We start from the raw sequence: 25428 nt of genomic DNA on the forward strand, positions 1-25428 counted from the left end.
ATAATTGAAGAGATCTGTGATGCACTGGTCTCTTCTTCTAAATGTAGCTGCTTCCTTTACCATGTTTCCATTTTTCCTATCCTGCATTACCATTTGGGTAAATTTTGTAGATATCACAAATTCAAACAAACTTGAACGAGTCCATTTTTATGAATTTTTAAATTATTCTTAACGTATATTATTTGAGCTCCACAGCTAATGCAGCGCTCCGACAAAATTGTGAGTGAAAAACATGTATTTTGTTAATGTGTGCACCCATAAAATGCAGATGCATTAAAAATGGTTAATTATAATTTATCTTAAAATGTGGCACGATTTTCAAAACCAGAAAAAAATACTTTCTAAAAAATTTAATAAGCTAGTGGCAGAGGGTTGCCTAGTAGAAATCTGAATACCTTGAAAATAATCAATATCTGTCATTATTTTTATGATGAACTAATGTTTATAAGACAAGGTTTTTTATGCATAGCACCAATAAGCCGAAGTAGCTTAGTGGTTCAGAGCACCTGACCGGAAACCAGAAGGGGCGAGTTGAATTCCCGTCGGCGGCATTTATTTTTACTCGGGAGATATTTTCAATTCGTATGGATATTTCAGGCGAGTAATTATTGCTTATATTATCTGCCATGTTTTGCAAAATGTCACAGGTAACATTAATGGACTCGAAATCCAATGACTGATATTTCAGTTGTGCAATAATAGACTGTTTAGTAACATTCACTAACTTTCTATTAAATTACTTTGCATTAAGTCTCAGTGTGTTGACGGTTATGTATGTAAATATTATCGAAAGTCTTCTATTGTAATCATTGATGTATTATTTAGTCTGTGATTGTAATGCAGTATATTTAAAATGCATTCAGAATTTTGCATATATTCTGAATTCAAATTTATTTTTTATTTTTATTAAATGTACAAACATATAACAATAGATTTATAAATACAGATAGATCGAGGATAATTGCGTAAAAGGGTTTTTTTAACGAAACTGCACAACTCAATAGAGAAATTATTTCTCATGTTTGAATTGGGTAGTGAAGCAATTATTGTTTATAAGGTGTTACATTAATTGAAGTACATAATAATTAACAAATAATAATAAACCTCGATGAATGATATAATGACGAAATGCGAAAATGTTAGCATTTTTATGAACACTTTTTCCGATAAGGCTTAAGCCACAATGCTATTAAAAAAAGGTTTGCTCAATGCTTACATTTAAAAAAAATAAAATATAAACATAAAAAAAAAAAAAAAAAAAAAAAGCTTACATTTTAATTAATTCCTACGAACTTTTTCAGATGGATGACCACGGAATGTAAGTTATATATATTTAAGAGAAGCTGACGTGTACCCGGCGTTACTGGGGGTTATCCTAAGCAGATATACATATACCTACGTGAACTTTTCTGTAGGTCTTTTCAAGATATACAATTCCGTAGAACATTATTTTGATGTACCTCATAAGGTTTAGCTAGTGTTAGCAATGAAAGCGCCCAAAAATATTTTTTTTACGAATTGATTACAAAACATCGAGTCTTCTCTGTTTTCTATAAGTATAATATGCATGACCAACTCTAGGGGACGCCCACGCCGAGAGTACCTGGAGGACCTGCTGGTGGACGTGCGCTGCTCATCATATGCACAATGCAGAAGTCAAAAGAGCCGCACAAGACAGGGAAGAATGGAAGAGGAGATTAGATGAAATTGCTGCAAACCAATCCCAGGATTGAAACCAGAGAGAGAATATGCATGTATTATGTATATAAACCTTCCGGAAGAAATTTTCTAAATAATAGTGAAAATCCTATTAAAATCCGTTGCGTAGTTTAGAAGAACTAAGCGCACAAAAAGACAGTCGCGGATAGCGATTTTATTTGATACTATTTAGAGATTATTAAAAACAGTTCCTTATCATTAAAATATTTTACGTAAAACGGTTAGAAAATTTTGTAAAATGGTTTTTAACTTTAAATTAGCGGTAAGCACCAGATTTAATATTTTCAGACGATGAATTATTATATGAAAATTAAATACTTTGAATGCAGCACTTTGAATCAATAATAATTTTTTTCTGAAAAAATAAGAAAATACACAGATTTGGAAAATGAGATTAAAAGAATTTGGCATTCTCAGACTATAAGAATATTACCATTTGTTATTTCATCTACTGGCATTATACCTAGCTCTCTCATCCAAAATGTAGGCGTATTAGATCTGTCAATTTAAATACATGTAGGATTACGAAAGATTTTTTAAATATTTATATTGAGGGATCAGTAGGGTTTATATGTCCAATTAGAAGTTCTACCGAGCCGAACCCTCTAATATGAAAATATCTGAAGTCGGTGAATTATTTTCCCATTTGATCTCTGGTGATTTGACGAGTTGTTCTTGTATTATCTTGTTTTTATTATGCTTATATAATGCACTTGCATAATGTGGATTGACTAGATGATCATCTGTGGAAAAGTGTGGAAGGGTTTAGTTTAATTTTAAGATTTAATCCGGACATAAAGTCGGAAATTTAAAAATGTTTGAAAACCAATATATTCTTCGTCAGGAATCTTAATCATAACGATGTTTGGTGTATCCAAAGTATTAAATTTTCATATTCAGATACATTTGAGCTTTTTGTAACGTGTTTATCAGTATTTATTAAAATATACCCTGCGGAAAGATCCATTTTCCAGGCTTGCAAGGCAAAATTCAATTATTTCAAGTAACCTTTCTTCTAATCTGAATGGTTCTCTCACTAGGACAAAATGATAGTACCTAATCTTCAATCATCAACTTGCCAGAATAATCTACTCCAAAATTCAAACATAATTCTTTTCTTGGAACAATCTCAACGACAACTGGGACAACTTCAATCAAATAGCATGAAATTGTCTTATTTATAACGTTTGGGTACACTTGCCTAATAATTGTGTTGTGAACCTAAATAAGCGTGTTGTATTTTAAGCGATTATCTCAAAACCCACAGCACAGTTAGTAGTGTCGTAGCGATGTTAACTGTTCTCTTATTGCCTGAGCTTAGTTGTAGTTATAATTTCGATAGTTCCGGTCACCGGCTACGGAATTCACCTAATAGATATACTGGATGATGAGTGGCGCTTTTTCTCAGGGAATTAGAGTTTAGACGTGCCTCGGTTCATCATCAATATACTATTGAGGAAATGTTACTTTGGAGGCGAGATAAATTATTTTGTATTCGAGGTAGACATAGAAAGTCGTTAATCATATATCTACAATAGACAGATCATATACAGAGAGGATATATAAACCAATAAGAAATGCTTAAATTAATTACAATTGAATTTTAGCCTGTAGCGCACACAAAAATACTGTACCAGAAGATAAAAATCGTAACATGATCTCTCCACTACAAAAAAGCATTTCAGTAATTTTTTGTTAAAACTATATTTCGTGTGACACATTCATATCTGTTCTACCAAATAAAGATAGTTGAATTTTATTTGGCTTTAAAAGAAATAAGGAAGTAAAAGGAAGAGGAAGAGGAAGATAGGATAAGGATAGGATAATATAGGATATAGGATCTCGATACATTCTGCACTCACGCATTAAGCCCCCGCCTACCCAATTTCTACCGATTTATAACAAGTTTCTCGTTAACTCTTTAAGTTTTTAAGTTCCAAAACAAATGTATGTTTTTTTGAAGATAATATCTGTACATTTGTTATGCAGAAACGTTAAGTATATGACATTCCCTCGATAGAAAAAAATCGCAAAGCTTCGAAAATTATTAAAACCACGTTTTGTTCTGTTATTTTATATGTTATAGACATGAAAAAAATCACAGTGGATCTTTAAATACAACTAAAGCCTGAGTCGAAAGATTTTTGCTCTATTTCAAACGAGTCGTGTTTTAGTAAATATTTTCACCATTTTCGCTTAATTATTATCGTTTTTTAATAATAGCGCGCTCCCTCTAACATTCGTATTTACATATCTCCCTTTCAAACTATATTTGAACGCTTACTACGTATATACATATATATACCTACTGGCAATTGGGGAATAATTTACCAAACAACCTACATCGCATCCTACCAGTACAAAGGCAAATTCGTACACCACTACCTGATCAATGTTGGATATTTCGCAACATATTTTTTTGGAGAAGGGTTAAATTATTGCTAAATATTTTTTATTACATTAAAATATGTGTTTTTTATCGTTCTGCTGCAACTTCAACAGTTTCACAATCCAAGGCCGGAGTTCATTAATACAGAATGAAAACAGCGTTTTAGTTCGCACGATGGCTGCTGCGATTATCTCAGCTCGGGAATAAAGTTGTAAGTTTAATGCTTCCTAGGTATCTACTATATACAATACAACCTACTGCCTGGTACCTGGTACCTAGTGTTCTCATGACGTCGTCGTAGTCCAAAGGCCTATTTTATATTTTATTTGTAATTGGAAAACTAATGGGTCATTGATTTGGTGTCAAGTGTAAATTTACTAAACCATATGAAACATAACAAATTATAAATATTAGACGCCGCAAAGGCAAAAGGGCGTACGAGACAATATAGTAAAAAATGAGCTATCATATATTTTTCATTAGAATTTTCTTCAGATCAAAAATTAGGTATATTTAATTAATTTTTATTAAATTGTCGCTTACGCCCTATTGTCTTTCCGGGGTTGGTTTATATATTTGATGTACTCCTGGTCGCAGCACCAATAATTTGTTTTATGTTTGTTTTTCTGATACATATGACTTTCTAACCATTATTAAGTGATTTTTTTAAAATGTGAATAACGCATACGAGTCCCAACTGCTGCCATCCGTCCAGAGCCATTAAGACTACAGCATCCCCAATTGGGTAAGTTGTCGGGCTGAAGGCAGTAGGGAGGGGAAGGAGATAGTAAAGAGGAAGGTGGGGGGGTTCCTGGCTATTCTGATTTGATCACCAAACACGGCTAAAGCCGTTTCAAGCAACGTTTCAGTTTTAATGGTGGTATTACACCAAGGAGATACTGAGAGAATATTCTATTTGGAACATGCCTCAAATATACTACATATTATTTTTAATTGATAAATAGTGAAATAACACAAAAATATTATATCAAATTCCCGCGATCTTTGAATTGATAATCGAGAGCATTAACCCTGGACCACGGATGCTGTCAAGATACCGTACAAGAGTCTCGAATGTTCGTAGCCACTCGGACTACTAAGTATGTCTAAAGCCATTACAAGCAACGTTTCTACTCTTAATGGCGATCTTTCACCAGGGTGATATTGAGAATAGCTGGATAACCATTACACCAACGTGTAAAAATAATAATACACAAAAGTGTAATATTATGTCTAAGTTCAATGCGAAGCAAAGGTTTTCTAGAAAAATTAAAATGAAAATGTTAAAAAGTTATTAATTCCTTCCTTGCCAATAAAATATATTCGGATTCCATGGGAAATATTACCCCAAATTAATAATTATATCTTGCTTCATACCAACCAGACACAAAGCTTTTGAAGGTACAAATTTCCCAAAGGAATGCTGTTAAAAGCACTCAATCAAATTTGCAATCGGGGTCGTCCTTTCCCTTGCAACGATTAACCCCACTTTCTCGGCATTCCATCCGACACGACACGCGAAAGCAACGGACAACAATAACTGGTAACAGCTACCCAACTGGTAACAGATTCCACCTGAGGGCAGTGGTTGCAGGTGAATTCTTTTATACTAACCTCAAGAAGGTCTCAGAATTCCTGAGAAGGTTTATTATAGATACTATTTAAAAAAGATAGAGTTGACATAGATTTGCAAAACGAAATAGTACATAAAACAAAAATATCAACCCTAATTTAACATGTATTAACCCAAATGTGACCTCGTCCTACAAAATGTTGGAAATTGTTTTAATTCTTTGTACAATGAAATGAAAAATAACTGATAGTCGATTTTGACTGGGATAGATTGGAATATGAAATAGGTCAAGGACATATTAACTGGGGTAGATTGGAATATAAAATAGGTCCAGGACATTTTGACTGGAATATAAAATAGGTCTAAGACATTTTAACTGGGATAGATTGGAATATAAAATAGGTCCAGGTCTTTTTAACTGGGATAATTTGGAATATAAAATAGGTCCGGGACATTTTAACTGGGACAGATTGGAATATAAACTAGGTCCAGGAAATTTTTACTGTGATAGATAAGGCATTTTTGAACAAGTCTTTTTGTTCGTGAAATCGACCACCTAAAGCCACATGGACACATAATCAGTCGTAATATCGTGCTCATTGTAATGCGCAAAAAATTTTCTATCGCCGATAGTAGAAGTGCTCAGTTCATGGAGCGTGCGGCAGCCATTACCAGAATTCAGATGATTATGATGCGATTCGTAGTACGTAATGTACGATCTGTTTGTCTTATCACTACGAGTAATTTACCATCGTCAGATAAAGTAAATTCTATACGGTTGAGTTTAAAGTTTAAACCCTTAAAATACACTGCATTGCGGACCTTCTGTACCTATGTAACAATTTTATTGCCTATTCCGGCCCCATTGTTAGTCGGCCCACCGGAACTGCTCAACATTCCGCCCCTGTCTATAGCCGTCCCGTCAGAAGGTAGATCTTCCACCATGTATTCTGTATGGCAGAAGCAGAAACAGAACGCAGAACACCTGAGAGGCGAAAGAGCGAGCATCGGTCTCCGAGCAACCGGCTTTCTCGGCAACCTGTCGTCTGACTTACCCGTACGCTGTAACGGGGCCTGACACACTTCTCATAACAACCGGCGGCAACAATACGGCGAATAATCACATGTGAGATGCGAACACAACACCAGTCCACACGACACACAACCACACAGATCTTAACACACAGCCACACGACAGACGGAAATTGAATTGAGAAGCGTGCGATGAGTTTGCTGATTGTGCAGACTTCAAGAGGGATTTTCTTAACTTTGAAGCAGAAAGTATTTTTCTGTATCTTACTATTCTCTGGTCTCATGAAATTTCCACAGCTTCTTCTGTCTGGAATTTTTACGTTATAGGTAATTTTTTCAGCTGGCAACATCATTTACGCCTTGGGATATGGAGTTTTACAATATAAATTACCAAAAATAAGACTAGACGGCATATTATTTGTTTTAAAGGTACGTACTTATTTACATGAAATACCTATTTAAAGAAATAACCGATTGATTAACTAAACAATAAAATAGAATGAAAATAATTGATTGCTTAACAAAACAATAAAATAGAACCAGACCGTCCAGACGCTAGCGTATTAATACTATCAGATTAAACTAACCGATCGCTTAACAAAACAATAAAATAGAATAAAAGTGACCGATTGCTTAGCAAAACAATAAAATAGAATAAAAATAGTCGATTGCTTAACGAAACAATAAAATAGAATATAAAATAACCGATTGCTTATCAAAACAATAAAACAGAATAAAAATAACCGATTGCTTGACAAAACAATAAAATAGAATAAAAAAGCCGATTGCTAAAACAAAATAATTTAATAGAATAGGTTAATACATTTAATTCCTTTTACAAACGGAGGGAAAGTTGAAATGGAGATATAAATATTATTGTTAATTTTTATTTCTTTTAAACACATTATAAAGTAAGAATAAGTTGATAAAATTTTCTCTTCTAGGTAACTAGAAAGTTCAAATAAGATTCACAGCAGTATAACCTCTATATAGTACATAAAATAAAGCCGCTATCCGCGTCTGTCTGTTTGTGCACTTAGTTCTTCTAAACTACGCAACGGATTTGATATGGTTTTCCCTATCGTTTAGAGAATTTCTTCCGGAAGGTTTATATAAAATACATCCATATTATATTTATAGAAAGTAGAGAAAAGTCGATGTTTATCCTAGAATTAAAACTTTTCTCCAAATCATTTACCATCCCGAGTCAAGCCGGGTACACGTCAGCTAGTTATGTAGAATTTATGACCCAGACAGGATGCAGCTTGTGTCCTAACTTTTAAATAGAAAACTGCAATAGGTTTAAGTGCAGCAAAATTAAAGACGCATAGCTCGTTATGATGGATGACGATCTCATGCGCCTTGACCACTTATAAGCCAAGACTAACGTGTTAATTATTGATGAAAACTTATGTGAATTCAAATGAGGTTTTTTCAACAGCAGAGAGGTGTTTTTTCAATACTTGACACTTTTTTTATTAATCTAACAAAAATTCCACGATCTTGTAAAAAGATTTAAAATTACAAATTCAATCAAACACGTTGACAAATTCTATAAAAGACATCGTCGCCTTGTTTAACCCTTCAAGTTTTAAAATATTTTTACCTACAAGTCCCAACGACACGGTGAAATTTCATTGAATTTCGGAATGCTCCCGAGGTATCTAAAATGTGCTACATATCTCTTATTTACCGGGAAAACTTACCGGGACATTTTGACCCGAAACGACCAAATTTTTAAAGCATTCGATGTGTAGAAAACATATCCCATTTTTGTAAGGAATTAGTAAGAAAACTGTTAAGTACTTCACTTTTTTGCAATACAATAAAAATGTATAAATAATTTTTTTAACTTTCGACTGTCAATGAAAAAATTCCGCAAATTTTAATCACACTTTTTTTTTGATTTTATCCATGCAATTATGTATGAATATTTGAGACAAACTGAGAAGAATAATTATTTACCTTTCCAACGTCAAACAAATCACATATCTACACATTATAGAAAAAAATTTAAAAATACTTTTATAATGTATGGACGCCGCGGCGTCCATAATGTACGGCGCGCCGCGGCCAGATCTGTTCTTCAAAATCTTTAATGGAATTTTATGTTTGTGGCTAGTAATGTCCTTCCGAGGCTTGAAGGGTTAACAGGTAGTAACTTTAAAAAATATGTAGGTACTTTAGAGATGCGCCGATTGCAGAAATAAGTGTTTACATAAATATGTAATTTGTTGGTCGTTATATGGTATGATTTAGTTTTTGTATTTTTTTGGTTTTGGAGACAACTGTTCCAGAAATGCGGTCGAATCAGAAATCGACAGTGAAATCTAAATGAGATCGTTCAACCAAACAAAATGCATATAAATTTGCAGCGAAATATATTCTATTTATGTATGTACAGCTAGTAAAAAGAAATTGTCTATTTGCTAAACAATTCAAGAAATTCTCAGAACTCATTCAATCAAATTACAAATTTCAACAATCGAAGACATATTTTACTGCCACTAATAAATTATAGTTTGTATACATTGGCAACATAATAATTCCCAAGAATTTACATCAGCATTCCGAAGGTCGTTTACGCCAATAATTATTACTGTCAATTAATCTCGGCATTTAATTGATGTTGATTGCCGTTGATGTAATCAAAAGTGGTGGAGAATGAAAATCCGTGATACGTCAATGCTCCAAGTAAAAGTAATTTCGTGATATCATCACCGTGCAGAGATTCAGGTGACCTTTACGCGAGATGGGTTCGAGGAGATTTTTTTTTATATCAGTAACAATAATCTAAATGTCAAGGATATAAATTGCTTCGGAATGCAACCATATTATTTTTAAATTCTACTAACAGAGGTCAGACAGAGTAAAAGACTACTTCAAAAATTATTATGTTATAAAAGTATTCTTTACGGATCTTGATAAAAACATTAAAAGGCAAAGGCGTTCCCATCTTCTTTTTGTTTTGAAGAAGGTCTGTGTAAGAGTTATGTAGTTATTATGTAGTCTGTCTCTCGTAAGCATTCAGGCCAAAGTTTCATTATCTACCATGTTTCACCTTATTACTTTGGTAGCCCAGTCTCTTGAATTAAGTTTACCAGGGTTGTTTATGTGTTTGGTCATGTCCTCTAGTCCTTAAACATGATATTCAAGTCTCTAAGTATCTAAGCATTCTTCCCATCAATGAGAGATTAGCAACATAGATGAATAGGTGATTCTTCATTCTCTTCACATCTTCCAGAGTTAGTGCTTAATGCTTATACGACTTCAGAAGCATTCAGGCCAAAGTTCCATTATCTACCATGTTTCACCTTATTACTTTGATAGTAGCCCAGTCTCTTGAATTACGTTTACCAGGGTTGTTTATGTGTTTGGTCATTACCCCTTATCTTTAAACATGATATTCAACTCTCTAAGTATTTAAGCATTCTTCCCATCAATGAGAGATTAGCAACATAGAAAATAGGTGATTCTCCACTTTCTTCACATGTCCCAGAGCTAGTGCAATGCTTATACGACATTAACAATAATTTTTAGTTACGGATTACACAGATATTTAGTAGGCAACAACAGATTGACCAAAATTAAGTTATTTCAGTAGAAAAGGCATAGGTATTACGAGTATACTGAAGACGAAATCGGGGACGTCCCAGAACGATTCATCACGATTGAGTGAATCAGATACTTGAAGAAGGTGATGTCAGAAATTGAACCAGAATAATAAACGTAGATGTATGCAGTTAAATTAAGCTTTGTGCCAGGTCAAAGGTGTATAACACTCGTCTGAAATAATTCTGGGTAAAATGAAATTGTATAAACTTAAAAGAAACCTATAATTGTAACATGAATATTCATTTAGTGTTAAGATGATAATTTTCGCACTAGAATAAATTGCCGAATAGCCGCATTATTTATTTGGTGTGTAATTTTTATTATTCGAAGGTTTTTGCATTGTCTCGAGTCAGAAACCCGATCTTGCAATAATTTCTTCTCGTGTTCGGAGGCCATTTAAATTACACAAAAATTGCACCTTTAAATTACACACTCTTTCACACCTTTTTATACGAGTTGTTGTATTCTTTATTCTATTTGCTTGTATGTTATATAAACTCTACTCCTATTGTCTTAAAACGAACAGTGTGTACAATACACGGGAATAATACAATAATCATTTTGTAATATTACAAACCACGAATACGGGGTGCATCTGTATCAAATAAATAATATATCAAATAATGTAATCCGTTAAAACGATATTGTTAACACGTTAACTTCTTATTATTATTAAAACTTCTTGTATATTATAATACTACGTTTTCTGCAAATGTTGTAGGCACTACACAAAAACTTTATAAGACAGGAAACTTTTTATGAACCACGAAATGATTAAAGAAAACTATGTGTAAATGAATGGTAAAAATGTTTAGAAGACTTACCACTTGAGGTATGCGGTCTCTCTGGAGATGGTGCGAGGTCACTTCCAATGCCACTGGATCCTGCTGAAGACCCAACAACTGCCGTGCGAGTATTCCTCTTTGCCACAACTTGAGGAACTGCAGAAAGCACGCGTCTGTTGGTATCATAGTCCCTCGGAGGAAGCAAAAGTGGCTCTCTTCCTGCCAGCCTTGTCCTTAATTCTGCAGCCAGCTTTTCAGCTACAATCTCTTGCTCTGGTGCTAACCTCATCTCAACTGGAGGAACTCTGTTCTCATGAGAACCGTGGCGAATATCACGCGGATTGATGATGTGGTCTCTGCTGTCGATCCTTGATTCTCTTGGATCTATTCTTGGGTCTCTTGGATCAATTCTAGATTCCCTTGGATCTCTCGGATCTATTCTAGAATCTCTCGGATCTCTAGAGTCTCTGTGATCAGTTCTCCCGTCTCTTGGGTCGTTTCTCATGTTCCTGTTATCGACTCTAGCATCTCTTGAGCTGATTCTAGGCTCGATTCTCTTATCGTAGGATCCACTCCTCTCGTTAGAGCCGTGTCTCTTTTCGCTGTATCTCGGGAGTTCTATGTCGTTTCTTGAGTCGATGTCCGAAGGGATATTGTCATCTGGAAGATCTGGTTCGTCTTCTTCTTCTGGACCTAAGCCAGCAATGGCTCTCAGCTGAGTGCAAAGTGCTTGAGCTGTCTGCTCAGAGTCACATCTATAAGCATGTGCATGTAGGGGGCACCTGTAAAAGAAACATTGATAAGTGAAAATCATTTTTGGTTTTGTGACTTCTATGTTTTGTAATTCAAATAAGCAGCAGCATCGTGGAGACGCTTGTAGACTAAGCCTATCTTCTCACCTTGGGAGGGGCTGTGTTGGGATGGTCTCGGTTTTAGAGGATTTTGTTGACCTGATTGAAGAGAATCAGGTTTTAAGAAGAAGCATTCACACATACTTAAATCATCAAAATAATGTCAAAGACATGAGAAAGAGAAATTTCTGAAATGGACAGAGAAATGAAGAGAGGTGTGAAAATAAAAGATCACAATACCAATCTCTAACTTAGGTTTTGATAGAGATACCAAAACTATTAAAGGAAAGTTAATTAAAAATAATATATCAAGATATTTACTTTGGGCAAGTGTTTAAGTTTGAGTTAAGACAAACAAAATTGTTAAAGAATGGTGAATTTCATTAAGAATCTATAATCAAAACATAAGCTCAATCAAAGAAATACAAGAGGACGGTTAATTATACATTTTTAGAAATTGGTCCTTTTTCGGATTCGACATTGGACTCAGTATTTTTTTTTAATTAATGCTAATGGTGTATAGTCATTTTATAAAGAATTTATTAAATGTGTACAGCAAAGGAAAAGGATAAAAATGTTTATAATAAGAGATTATATCAAAATATTTCAATGACGATACCTGGTAGCAGGGTTGTATAGCAACAAGATGCAAACAACAGCATCACCTCTGGACCTAGCTTCCGTCACACTATCAGCAGGTAGCAGATGCTTCACCGTCCTCCCGGCCACATTCTGGACTATCTTCAGGCCTCGCCCTGACACCTGCAGCGTGACCTTGGTGGGCGGGGCTGCCGGATTGGCAGTGGAAGCCGCCCTGGCTTCTAGCCTGCTCAGGGCGGCGAGTGCCTGCTTGGCCCCAGTGGCAGACCTCGCCTCCTGAGCGCCGAGGAACCATACGTAATAGGAGGACTTCTTCACATCCTTCTTCGTGACTCGTAAAGCCATTGTAGATGTTTTAATGATGCACGGGAAAGACTAAGACATGTCGAACCTTGTTGGAACCACCTGTGAACAAATAAAGAAGATTGAAATTAGACACTATTACACTATGTTTTCATATTCATTGCATTTAATGGTAATCAAATGGACAAGCAACGCCTTTCTTATTTTTTGACTTTTTAAAGTTCACAGTTAAATTCCGATTTTCGCCTCGTTTAAGCTTTTGATGCATTTGTATAATCATGTTTCAGGCAAGACAATCATTTTTTTATGCCTTTCGGCTGATGACCATTTTATAAAATTTAAAACGGGCCAAAAATCAGCATTTAATGGAAAAGGAAAATTTAATTGTTTTAAAATTAAAAACGGCGCTGATCATCTGTTATATTTGACTAGCAAATAAAACCTTTTTGTTTTTTTGTCCGGATTGAAAACTTCATTGGTTCTTTTGGAAAATAACTGAGGGCGCCACTTCCGTTTATAACAATCCTCAACTGTACGGTCATTAAGACAATAATACTATCAGATGGTGATTAACATGTAATAGAATGGTGAATTTTGATTTAATAAGAATTGCAGATTAATATTCGAAAACCTCTTATATAATGTGAAGAGTTTAGTTTTGTGTAATAATCCAGATGTGCGCATTTTAACGGTTTTCTCTTTATAGCCAATTCAGAAACCAGAAGCAACTAAATGCCTAGAGGATTTAACCGGTCTAAAGTAGTCAAGTTCAATGAAAGCGTTAAGCAGAGGTGAAATTCCACTAGCACGGTTCGCGTTCCTTCTATTTGCAAGGTTTTATATGAAATATTTGAAATAATGGAAAAGGGCATAAAGTAAAAAGGTAATAAGAGAGTATGGAAAGAGGAATAATGCAAAAAGAGAAAAATGCAAAAGGGGAAAAACGGAAGTATAAAAAGGGAAAAAATGTATATAAAAGAAAATTGAATAAAATAATAGGGAAAAGAGAAAAAAGAGGGAAAGAAAAAGACGGAGGTGAGAGAGATAAGGGGGAAGGAAAGTAGGTACTTAACTACCTACTTAGTTATAGCTAAGTAGGTACTTAACTACCTACTTAGCTATAACTAAGTATGTACTTAACTACCTACCTATCAACATAACCTAATTGGGGATGCCATAGTATCACAGACGGTTGGGATCAGTTGGGACTCTTGTGCGGTTTTACTTTTAAAAAGTGTATTAATATTTCACACAATAACATAAAATCAAAGAAAAATGGTAGAATAATCTGGATATATGCAAAAATTTAAAAATTCATATTTGCACTTAAAAAATACGCCATCAGAATGATTCTATTTTCTTCTTATGGAAAAACTTAATGAGTAAAACCTCAAATTGTAATATATAATCATTGAAGACAATATAAGCAATTCTCAAACCAATATTTTAAAACTGGTAGAGCAGCGGCAAGGCAAAGGTCCTGTGTTCAATTACTAAATGCGACCATACCTTTTCAAATTTTCGTTTGAGAATCGCTAATATTGTCTTCAATGATTTTTCTATTTCTTCTAATAAAATCGCACCCTTGTTTACTAAGAACCCAGTGAAATCTTGTAATCCTGTTCCCTGTGGGGTGAAGGTCTCCCATTTCAAAGGAAACTGGTTTATTTATCACAAACCGCGTGAAGAAACGTGCAAGTTAGCCAGTGCTTAAACTTATATTGCAATCGCACCACAAGCGATAAAACAGCGTGCATTCGTAATGTCTTGTTTATTTCGTTGGACTGATATAGTCAATGGGTTTCATGCTTGGATTTTATAAATCACTAATTAATCTATCATAATTATCAAAAATTCAAAATGAATATTATCATCTTAACATCGTGTCAATTAAACAAATCTATTCTTAAAAAATACTCCTTTATATTCATTTAAACACAATAAATAACAAATAACACATATATTAGAAACACTAAATCTCAAGGTCAAAAACATATCCATCAAGCAACTACAAATACAACATTTGGGCAAAAATCTTCTACAGCAAAATCCCACTCTCATTCAAAACTCACGACAATATTTAAACATTTAAGTCTCAAATACAAAGCTGAATATAAAACATAGGGAGATCAGAATTAGAAAATATACTAACACCAAATACAGACTGAAACTGAAACCACTCAACTGTACTAAAAACACTTTGTAATATATTTATAATTATTTTGAAAAAAAAACACCACATAATATATTTATAATTTCATATTATTCATACTGCTAAATTATAAAAATGTGAAAATGAAATCCTAAGTATGGGAGATTCCAGTGTGGATATCATTATTTTTGTCACAATTTTTTTTTTATTTTTTTTTTATAGTGAATACCTCACAAGAGTCCCAACTGCTCCCGTCTGGAGCCAGTGAGACTATGGCATCCCCAATTGGGGGATGTTGTGAGGCTGAAGGTAAGTGGGGAAGGGAAAGAGGAAGGTGGGGAAGTACCTGGCTATTCAGATCTAGTCACTAAACACGGCTAAAGCCATTTGGAGCAACGTTTCAATTCTGAATGGTGGTCTTACACCAGGGCGATACTGGTAGTATCTTCCACTCTGGAACGTGCCGCAAATATAATATATATTATTTTAATTAATTAATTGTGAAATAACACAAATTAATCAAATAAAATTTATTTGCGCACGCCGGGTTCGAACCCGCGACCTTCGGAATGGCAGTCCAATGCGTTACCACTGGACTATGCCGGCCGTCAAGAAGATAGTAAAACATTTATTATTTGATTATTGAAGACAATATTTGAGGTTGAACTCATTAAGTTATTCCAAAAAATAAATATTCATCCTCGACTTGCAGAATAGTCAATAGATGTCGCACATTAAAATAAAAATATGATATATTTATCCAAGACACTGTCTTGATTGCATTTAGTTCGAGTTGAATCTTTCAAGGCAATGTCATTCGGAGTTGATAAATACTTTCAGCTTCACAAATTCACAATCATTGTATTAGGCCGTGATTTTTCACGGGTCTGCGCTGGTATCACACAAATTAAAATTGTTTTTACACACAAATTCTTGTGTTTAATGTTTAATACTAAAATACTTAAACTTATGGTGAATTATTATTTTTTTTGATAAATTAATGTTTTTAAGACAAGATTTTATTTATGCATAGCACAAAGGATAACAATTATTTTTATAAGCAATAATTGTTCGCCTGAAACACTCATCCACATTGAAATATCTCTTGATAAAAGATACATGACGCCAACGTTCAACGTTTTTACATGGGTTCGAGTCCCGTTGGCGTCATGTATCTTTTATCAGGAGATTTTTCAATGTGGATGAGTGTTTCAGGCGAACAATTATTGCTTATAAAAATAATTGTTATGGTGAATTATTTTATTTTCAATGCTGGACATGAAACTTTAAAAATAACTTAACATAAAATACCATTTGAGTTTAACAAAAAAACTATGCACATCTCCCATAAAACTACCTACCTCTATTACCTCTAGTACCTCTTTAATACAGCTATCACCACAGGCCTCCCTGTGTTAGCGGCGTAAATGTAAGTTATTGTACCACCGTGTAATAAAAATACACCATCGTGTAAAAACAATGAATATAATATTATGTGCAATGCAGCATTTCAACTGCAAGTAGAACAAAGTGGATAAAGAAACGCCTTTTTTGCATCGAATACTGTATTACACACTTGTTAAACACAGTAAGAAGCCTTTTTACATCGAATACTTTATTACATCCTTATTAAACAAAGGAGGAAGGCGTTTTACATCGAATACTTTATTACACACTTGTAAAACACAGTAAGAAGCCGTTTTACATCGAATACTTTATTACACACTCGTTAAACACAGTAAGAAGCCGTTTAACATCGAATACTTTATTACACACTTGTTAAACACCCAAAGAAGTCTATGTTTGTGAATAATTTTCAGTACTTTTCAGATTTAAAGGAAGGATATTAAAATAAATTATTCCCAGATAAAAGTAGGGGGATTTTTACATAATGGACATATGTATAGTGTAATATTGTCGCGTCTGGTTTTTTTTATATATTTTTATTATACACACATATAAAGCGACATTATTTATTCTGCATATTATTACAAGACCCGTAAAAAACACTGTCGCCATAACTCCTAAGTACCTATCTCCAAGTATACTTGAGCGTTGCCGAACACCAATCCTGTGAACACTACTTGTCGACTCTGCGGCCTAGTGACACGGTTCCCTCGAGACGTGGGGCCCGAGCCCGAGGCGGACCAACAACTGCAATGGAGCACCCATCATAATATCAGCAGGTATTTGGTGGACCAACAGAAGGTGTGGAAGAACCCGGAATGTGGAGTCATTATTGATGCGCTGTGCGTTCGTGATTTCATTTCAGAACCCGAATACTTGAACTCCTTTGGAAATTATAGGTGTTACCTATAATTATTAGGGTATTTAGTGAAAAGTTCGTAAATGGTTCCGCAGCGTGTCTATTTGAGTTTGTTTACCACGAAGTCTGGACATTAGCAGCAATCCTATTTATGTTTTCTATAACTATTATTACTTTACATTCCCGAAAGCTGAATTTGTCTCTTTAAGTGGTAGTGTCCTGTTAGTAGTCCAATAGTAGTCAGAAGCTAGGTACAAGAAAGCTTTACTATCATATCTTCTAAATCATTACTAATATAATGTCTACTCATACTTATCTCCTTCTAGTATTAATTTTATACTTTCTGTCATCATTTTATGATCAAAAATGCCACAGTTAATTGTTATTCTATGGTGTATGGTATATTTATACCGTTGATATTCAATAAATAAATACTAGGTCCCTACGAGCCAGTTTAAGAAGGAAATGGATAAGAACATTAAAATTAACGTTAAGGCGAAGCTTAATGCCAAATCATTATTTTGATTAATCTTTATAACGAATTGGTGTACATTATGAAAACCAAAAAATATGCTTTAGTTAAATTGAAGGTTTTCCTATAGCTTCGCTTGAGTAGAATACAAATAAAATAAAAAATTACTCAATAAAAAATATAAATGCAAACTACTACAAAAAATATTTTTTCAATAGAAATGTATGAACGCGTAAAGGAAACAACAATCTGTGATAGTTTCACTTGATTAACTTTTTTGCTTTCTTATAAAATTATTTACAAATTAAGTAAAAACCAGTTTTTTGCTTGAAATCGAACGTTTCTAGACTCCGTTTGTAAGGCGATTTTAATGCCTATTACCTACGATGTAAGGTATACCAAGAATATACAAATTTCTGGCTTGTAGTTTCCTCTTAATTCCTTAATCCTCTTCATTCACACACGCAGCCACGAGGCTTCTCTCAGTGCCTATTTTATGTTTAGGGATATTTTGTGAAGGTGTTATATTGGGTCTTGAAGAGAACCAAGTTGTAGGAGGGAAAAACCACAAACGCAAAACGTCCCACAGTCAATCTGCTAATGCATAACGAATTGTAAGAAAGATTCGTTCTCATACAGCAAACGAAATTGTTAAGTAAAAAAAATATATATAAACAGACGTAATACTTCCTATGTCTCACAATATTATCAATTTTAATTAGTTCAGCATCGTTTTTAAAACACAAAAAATGCTATTACATCTGTTAGGTACCTCCGATACGTAACCAAATAATTTGCAATCATTAGTTTTTCTCTCTCTCACATAACAAATTGGTTAAAACACAACAAAATCGTGTCACAACACATCAAAACGCATGATTAATTATTATCCTGCTTCCTCGTTCAACTGCCTGATGCATGTTGCAAGTGTTGAAATGTATCGTGAAAGTTTACACGATTTACTCGTGAGAACGCGCCACTAATGCCAATGCCGCCGTATACCGCAAAATTAGGCCGAGTTCGTACCGAGTGAATAACCGACTGTAATTTATTCAACTATTCAAACATAATAAATTGTTAGGTAAGTAGAAATTAATCGTTGAATGGACAGTGTGTCTCTTTCTCGCTTACCGGAAAAAGGGGGGACCGAGCGGTGAACTAGATCAAAGGAGAATAATTATAAAGTAAATGCAACGCCTTGTTCGATATCGCGAATTTCCTGTTTGCTAACTTATGGTTAACAGACCAATTTCTATTATCATGTTACCACCTGAAAAGAACTCACACAATCTTCTTTTTTCTTCCTTATGACTCTTATTTCAACAGGTTGGTAAAAAAACAAGAAATCTTAAGGTTAAACGCAACGCTCGTTGTATTCTACGTGTTCACAGATGGCGTTAATTAATTAATTTTGTTTAAATACGCTTTTGCAAGGTATTGATTTACAATATTAAGACAAATCATTTGTTTGCGCCCGTATATACGCAATATGAATATGAATCAATAGTTTTGTTCGTTTAAAGACTAAATTCTTTCGAGAAAGGCACACAAATACAATATTTTACCGATGATTCAATCCAATATTGTATTTGTATGCCTTTCTCGATAGAATTGAGTTTTTATATGGACAAAACTATTTATTCATATTCATATTGCGGATATGAGGGCGCAAACAAATAATTTGTCTTAATACTGTAAAGCAATACCTTGCAAAAGCGTATTTTAACCAAATTAATTAATTAACGCCATCTGTGAACACGTAGAATACAACGAGCGTTGCGTTTAACCTTAAGAAATAACTTGTGCTTAGTTGTTTTGACTGCACCGAGAAAAATGGTTCTGTTAAAAAAGTGGGTGACCGGATAAATCATCACAATGATAATTCATCATATATTTAAAATGTTATATAAAGTCATGGAAAGTGATGAAACAAAAACTTTATTAACTGGGTTGTAGGTTAGGTTAGGTTTAAATATTTTTTCATCGTTTCTAATGACTTTATATCACTTTTTAAAAGTGTGTTGAATTTTCACTGTGTTGAGTTATCATGCAACCAAAAAAGTGATAGCATACCAATTTCCAGTTAATTTTAACTGGAAATTGGTATGCTACCGTGTTCATACAAATATTGATATTGACATATTGATACTGTCGCATTCCGTCATGAAATTTATTAGGAACAAAACATGTGTTCTCCGTATATTCGGAATGACTAGTATTTACTAGTCATTCAGAATATATGGAGAACACGTGTTTTGTTCCTAATAAATTTCATGACGGAATGCGACATTATCAATATGTCAATATCAATATTTCTATGAACACGTGTTCCGCCGTCCTCACAAAACATTCACTTGAAACTGATACTTTGTTAGGAACTCTGTCAATTCATTCGTCAGAGGCCTGCAGTCCCGTTTTTAACAGGAAAACAAATAAATTAACCATATTTCAAATGAGTAAGTTTTCTCGTGGAATCATTGGTGTTGCATTCAAATTTGCTAGTAGAAATCACCCAAATATACAATTTTTAGCCATATGATTATCCCATTATAAGATTATTCAGGTGGGCAAATCATACATGCCGTATCCCGCCCTCTTACAAAAATCTATATAGACAACGCCGATCACCGTTGATAAAGCATTACAAAATACCAATTTAATTTACTGCTACAAAATAAATAACGCCTTAGAAAGATACATGTAAGAACTACTATTTATCAGCTACATTGGTAGCCGAGACGGATTGGAAACCCGAAATACGTACCTACCTGTATAATGTCGTAAGTAACTTAAGTTGCAATGGTTTTTATCTCCTCCCCTTCCAACATTATTGTTGGTTGGTACATTTTATACAAGAATTAACAGGCTCTGACTTAAGAGCTAAAAGATCTCTCCTGGGCTAGAATACAGCTTTGGGCAATTGACGAGGGAGGCATTTGGGTAATGCAATGCCCATGAATTAACACATTCTTTGCGGGAAACGAGAAACGTCATACGCCTTTTTGCAATGTGTCCCTGCATAAAGGAAAGTGTTTCGAACGCTATCACACATTGAAGCACTATTAGGTTATAATTTTTTTTTATATGTATAGAAAATTTCTAAATAATCTTATAATTTTGTATGAATAAATTTCGATATGTTATTTCTATTGTGTATTAATTATGTTTTTTTCTATGATTCCCAAGAAAGTACAATATTTTTGTTAATAAAAAAAGGAATTATACATACATTGCTAAGTAAATAAATAGATACATCTTTTTAAAGTAAAACACTGAAAGTTTCATCGAAAAATATCAAATAGATCATAAGATATGAATATTTTGCGGAAAGTCTAATTTTGACGCTAAAATTAAAAAAAACACCCGCGCTTAGCCCCCAATTTGGCGGTAAAATGCCCGACCATATAGTGGTTAAAATAAATTATTTCGGGTGATGAGACTGATTTAAATCTGGCACAGGTTAGTTGCTGGGTATGGAGCACACTTCTTTACAAATTTTTAATTCGCTATCATAAATAGAGAAGAGAAATAATTGGTTTTGAGCGGGAACTCCGTTTACTAAAAAACCACTTTATTATTTATGTTTTATGTGAAACCGAGTGTCCCAACTTCTTCCAACCGTCTGGAGCCAGTGAGACTACGGCATCCCCAATTGGGATATGTTGTGAGGCTGAAGGTAGTGGGGAGGGGAAGGAGATGGAAAGAGGAAGGGGGTTACCTGGCTAGTCAGATCTGGTCACCAAACACGGCCAAAGCCATTTCAAACTTCGTTTCAATTCTGAAAGGTGGTCTATACTGAGAGTATCTTCCACTCTGTAACGTACATCAAATATACTATATATTATTTTAAATGAAAAAGTTGTGAAATAACACAAATTAATTATTTTTTATATTTTCAAAACAAATTGTTATTTTTTATTGTTATCACTGTTTTCATTAAGTAAAATAAGTTTTTATCGTTTTTTGATATTTTTTATGTGAAAAGTTGCCATCGACAAACTACTGAAAAGTAGTTTATTAGAATTTTTTTTTTCTGTATTTTATTTTATTATTTACTGTAATATATATTTTTGTCTTGCTTGCTTTCTTTAAATCAAATAAAATTTACTTACGCTCGCCGAGATTTGGACCAGCGACCTCCAGCTTGCTAGTCGAGAGATTTGATACTCGACTACGGAGGCCGTCAAAATCAATTTAAGTTTAATCCTGGGTATCGATTCTACAATCTAGGCCGCTCGCAATCGCCGTAGAAAGTACATACATTGGTCGATGTTCTTATTCTTGAGTCTATTAGAAGGTACATACTTCCATACGCCAAACGTCAAAAGTCATTCCACTCGAACAACTTGTGGGTCGAACCACTCGTTGCTCGAGTGGAACGACTTCGGGAATCGAGGCCCTGAACTGATGAATCTCATCCCTTCGATGAGGCTAATAATTTCATTCCTTTCTTAGCTATTTATGATTAAAACACAATGCAATAACAAACACAATTCAATAACAAACACAATTCAATAATAAACACAATGCAATAACAAACACAATTCCATAACAAACACAATTGCCTTCAGACTATCAAAGCTTTTAACGAGCTATCCTTTTCACTACAATACCTTAATTCTCTTAGATCAATGTTTTCAGCGACCATTTATCTTTTCGCTTTTGGGTGAAAATGTCCTCAGAAGCGGGTTTCTATATTATTGTTGTCAGCTGTTAGTTACCGACAACATACTTAAGAAGGAGAGGAGATTTGATGAATTTTATTTTTATATGTCATTTGGTCTAATATCCAAATATTTTCGCCCAATGCGAGCCTGTCCAATGGCCTAAAACGCAGTTATGCGAGTCTGTACAAAAAGTTACCGATGTCAGGTTATGCTGGCCGTTGATCTTACGACACACATTATAACCACTAAAACGCGTCCCAAAGGGGCAGGCAGATATACTAGAACACCAAACGAACCTGATTTTTTTAGTAGAGGATGCGCCAGGGTGATCCGACACAGCATTTTCAGTTCATATTCGATAAAAAAGAGTTCACTAAACATCCAATACACCTAAAAGAAGTGTAGTCAATGATCTTTGAAACAGCAATTTTCATTGGCTACAAAAGTGTTGTCAGGCGCTTTTTCATACAAAATATGAATAGAATTTTTAGAGAAACACGTTGAGCTTTCAATAAAGAGTATTATTTTTTGTGCTTTCCACTACGTTATTTTTTAGCTTTCTCCAATACCAGATTACTAGAAGGGGAGATGTTTTTTCATTTCAGAAATTCTGATAATTTCATAATATGTACTTCTTATTGCACGGAATACCAATGGACGGTATTCTGTGCAATAAGAATCCATCATCCAATATTATGGATTATTCATAGTAGACATCTTCAGTGTATTACTTAAAAGGTGAAGGGGCAGTTCAATTACGTACAAAACATAATAAAAAAAACTGTATGCAAGTAATATAATTCAATATTTTTATAGTGGAATAACTTGTTGAGTAAAACCTCTAATTGTAATATTTAATCATTGAACAGAATTAGTCCAGTGCAATTAACGATTCGCGATCGTAATTATTCCGATAGTCCCAATTTTTTTATATGTTTTATAAACTGGTCCCCTGATGTAAAATCTGAGTTTCCGACCTTGGCGCACCTGTGCTCGCGCCGCCATTTTTAAAAAAACGGGCCGAAATCACGCCAAAATCTAATTTTTCCCAAATATCTCATTTCCAATGCAAATTTCGGCTAAAGTAGGTTAAGAAGTTTAGTAGAACATAAAATTACCTACAACTTTTGCCGAAACAATTTTCTTCTATCTCTAATAGGTACCGAGGTAGAAAGTCGTAAGGGTGCGTATATTTTTGAAAAAACAAGTTTTTTGCGCGACTAGGTGTGGTTTTTTTGTAAATACCTCGTTTCCAGTGGAATATAAATATTCTGATGTAGATGCCCCTAAAATGGCGTTAAAAATATGTATACATTGTCACGGAATCGAACTAACGGATTCCACACCAGAAATTTAAAATTTGATTTAGGAATCTGATTTTGTTTCATTGGATGTAGGAAAAAGAGACGGTGAAATTAATTTAGGAAGCTGACATTGTTTCATTGGATTAAAGGAAAAAAAATGTAAAAACACAACATTCTGATCTAAATAATTAATTAAAAATATATACACGTTTGACAATTGTATTTAACTGACTAAATAAATTGATTTTTAAATATATAGTATATCTTTCTAACAAATAACTATGAAAAATCCAATCAAAATCGTTTGACATGTCAATAACGAAAGGTACCAACTTTTGAGAAAATGCCAAATTTATAAGTTATACATAAGCGTTGATTATATGAAATAATACAAATGGTTTCAAGATTTGAATACAATTATCTACCCCTTTTGGAATTTTAGTAAATACTCACGTTTATAAATTACCGTTTTCATGGATCACTTGTTGTTTATTATATATTAACGAATAATTAAATAAAGTGTTGTTAATGGAACACTTAACTTTGACGATTAAAATATATTTAATGGGAGTAGGAAAGCAGCCAACACATATTTGTTTATTTACAATAATTAATTCGGCAATAAAACATATTGAGGTCAGTGGCATTTCGTGGGAGTGGAAATTGATGATTGGCATAAATTTATTATTAAATTGATCTTACAAGAGATGAATAAGAGTTCTGAGAAAAAGAAGTGGGTGAGAGGAGAAGATTAGGTCACAGACGAGGTCAACAATAACTTCTTTACATTACCAACTTCAGATGCGTTCAGAATTGACAGTTGACATGATCAGCCATTGAAGATGACAGTTGATTGCTAAAGGTACATAGATAATCAATCTCAATGATCTAATCTTTGAAAATATGTCTTAAGTGAATGTTGAACATAAATTTTATAGTCGTAACCAAATACAACAATGAAAAACTTTCTTTTTATGATTAATCTAACACACTTTTTACCGTTTCACTGAACCTCGTTCAAAAAATCTCATCTGTTGTTTTCAACGGTAACTCACTGCAATTTTTAATGTCAGTAAGTAAATATATATATATATATATATATTATTTTTAAATATTATTATATATATATAACTAGTGGACCCGGGCAGACGTTGTCCTGCCACAGTCCGCCTTCTATGAAGGGAAGTAAAAATTTATGGTTGTATGTATTTTTTGAAGATAAATTTGAAACAAAAAAATAATTGAAAATAGGAAATAAACTAAAATAAATTGTGATGTTTTGATCTTATAGGAAATTAAAAAATAAATGATGTCTACAATAGGAGATAGACGAGGAAAAATACAATAAAATTATTGGTGGAATCATTCTTCCAATAGTTTAAATTTTCATTCTTCTCTAATAAAATTTCGTATTACTTCAACAAAACGTAATTTGTTTCATTGTGTGCCAAAGCAATTTTTTTTATAAGAACTGATTTTTTTTATAGGAACTGTTTATTTTTTTGTATGAACTGGTTTTTTTATAGGAACTGATTCTTTTAAAGGAACCGATTTTTTTATAGGAACTGATTTCTTTTTAGGAACTGATTTTTTTATGGGAACTTATAATTTTCTTATAGGAACTGATTTTTCTTTTAGGAAATGTTTTTTATATATGAACTGGTATTTTTTATAGGAACTGATTTTTTTATTGAACTGAA

The 25428-nt window shown here is 33.6% G+C and overlaps 1 protein-coding gene across 2 annotated transcripts in view; it reads right to left on the minus strand.

Moving 5' to 3' along the window:
- Positions 1 to 25428, minus strand: part of LOC149413143 (uncharacterized) — a 98185-nt gene that overhangs the window by 37619 nt on the left and 35138 nt on the right. The window contains exons 2-4 of one of the 2 annotated variants that reach the window (XM_089645027.1): positions 12584 to 12969; positions 12013 to 12063; positions 11153 to 11895 (exon numbers count right to left, since the gene is read on the minus strand). In XM_089645027.1, coding sequence (XP_089501153.1) covers positions 11153 to 11895; positions 12013 to 12063; positions 12584 to 12909 — 1120 coding nt within the window. In that variant the 5' untranslated portion in view covers positions 12910 to 12969. The remainder of the gene's footprint in view (positions 1 to 11152; positions 11896 to 12012; positions 12064 to 12583; positions 12970 to 25428) is intronic. The other variant, XM_089645028.1, reaches the window with a different exon arrangement.

The sequence above is a fragment of the Hesperophylax consimilis genome, chromosome 22 (genome assembly GCF_061612785.1).
Source record: "Hesperophylax consimilis isolate HC1 chromosome 22, BYU_Hcon_1.0, whole genome shotgun sequence".
Classification (NCBI taxonomy): domain Eukaryota; kingdom Metazoa; phylum Arthropoda; class Insecta; order Trichoptera; family Limnephilidae; genus Hesperophylax; species Hesperophylax consimilis.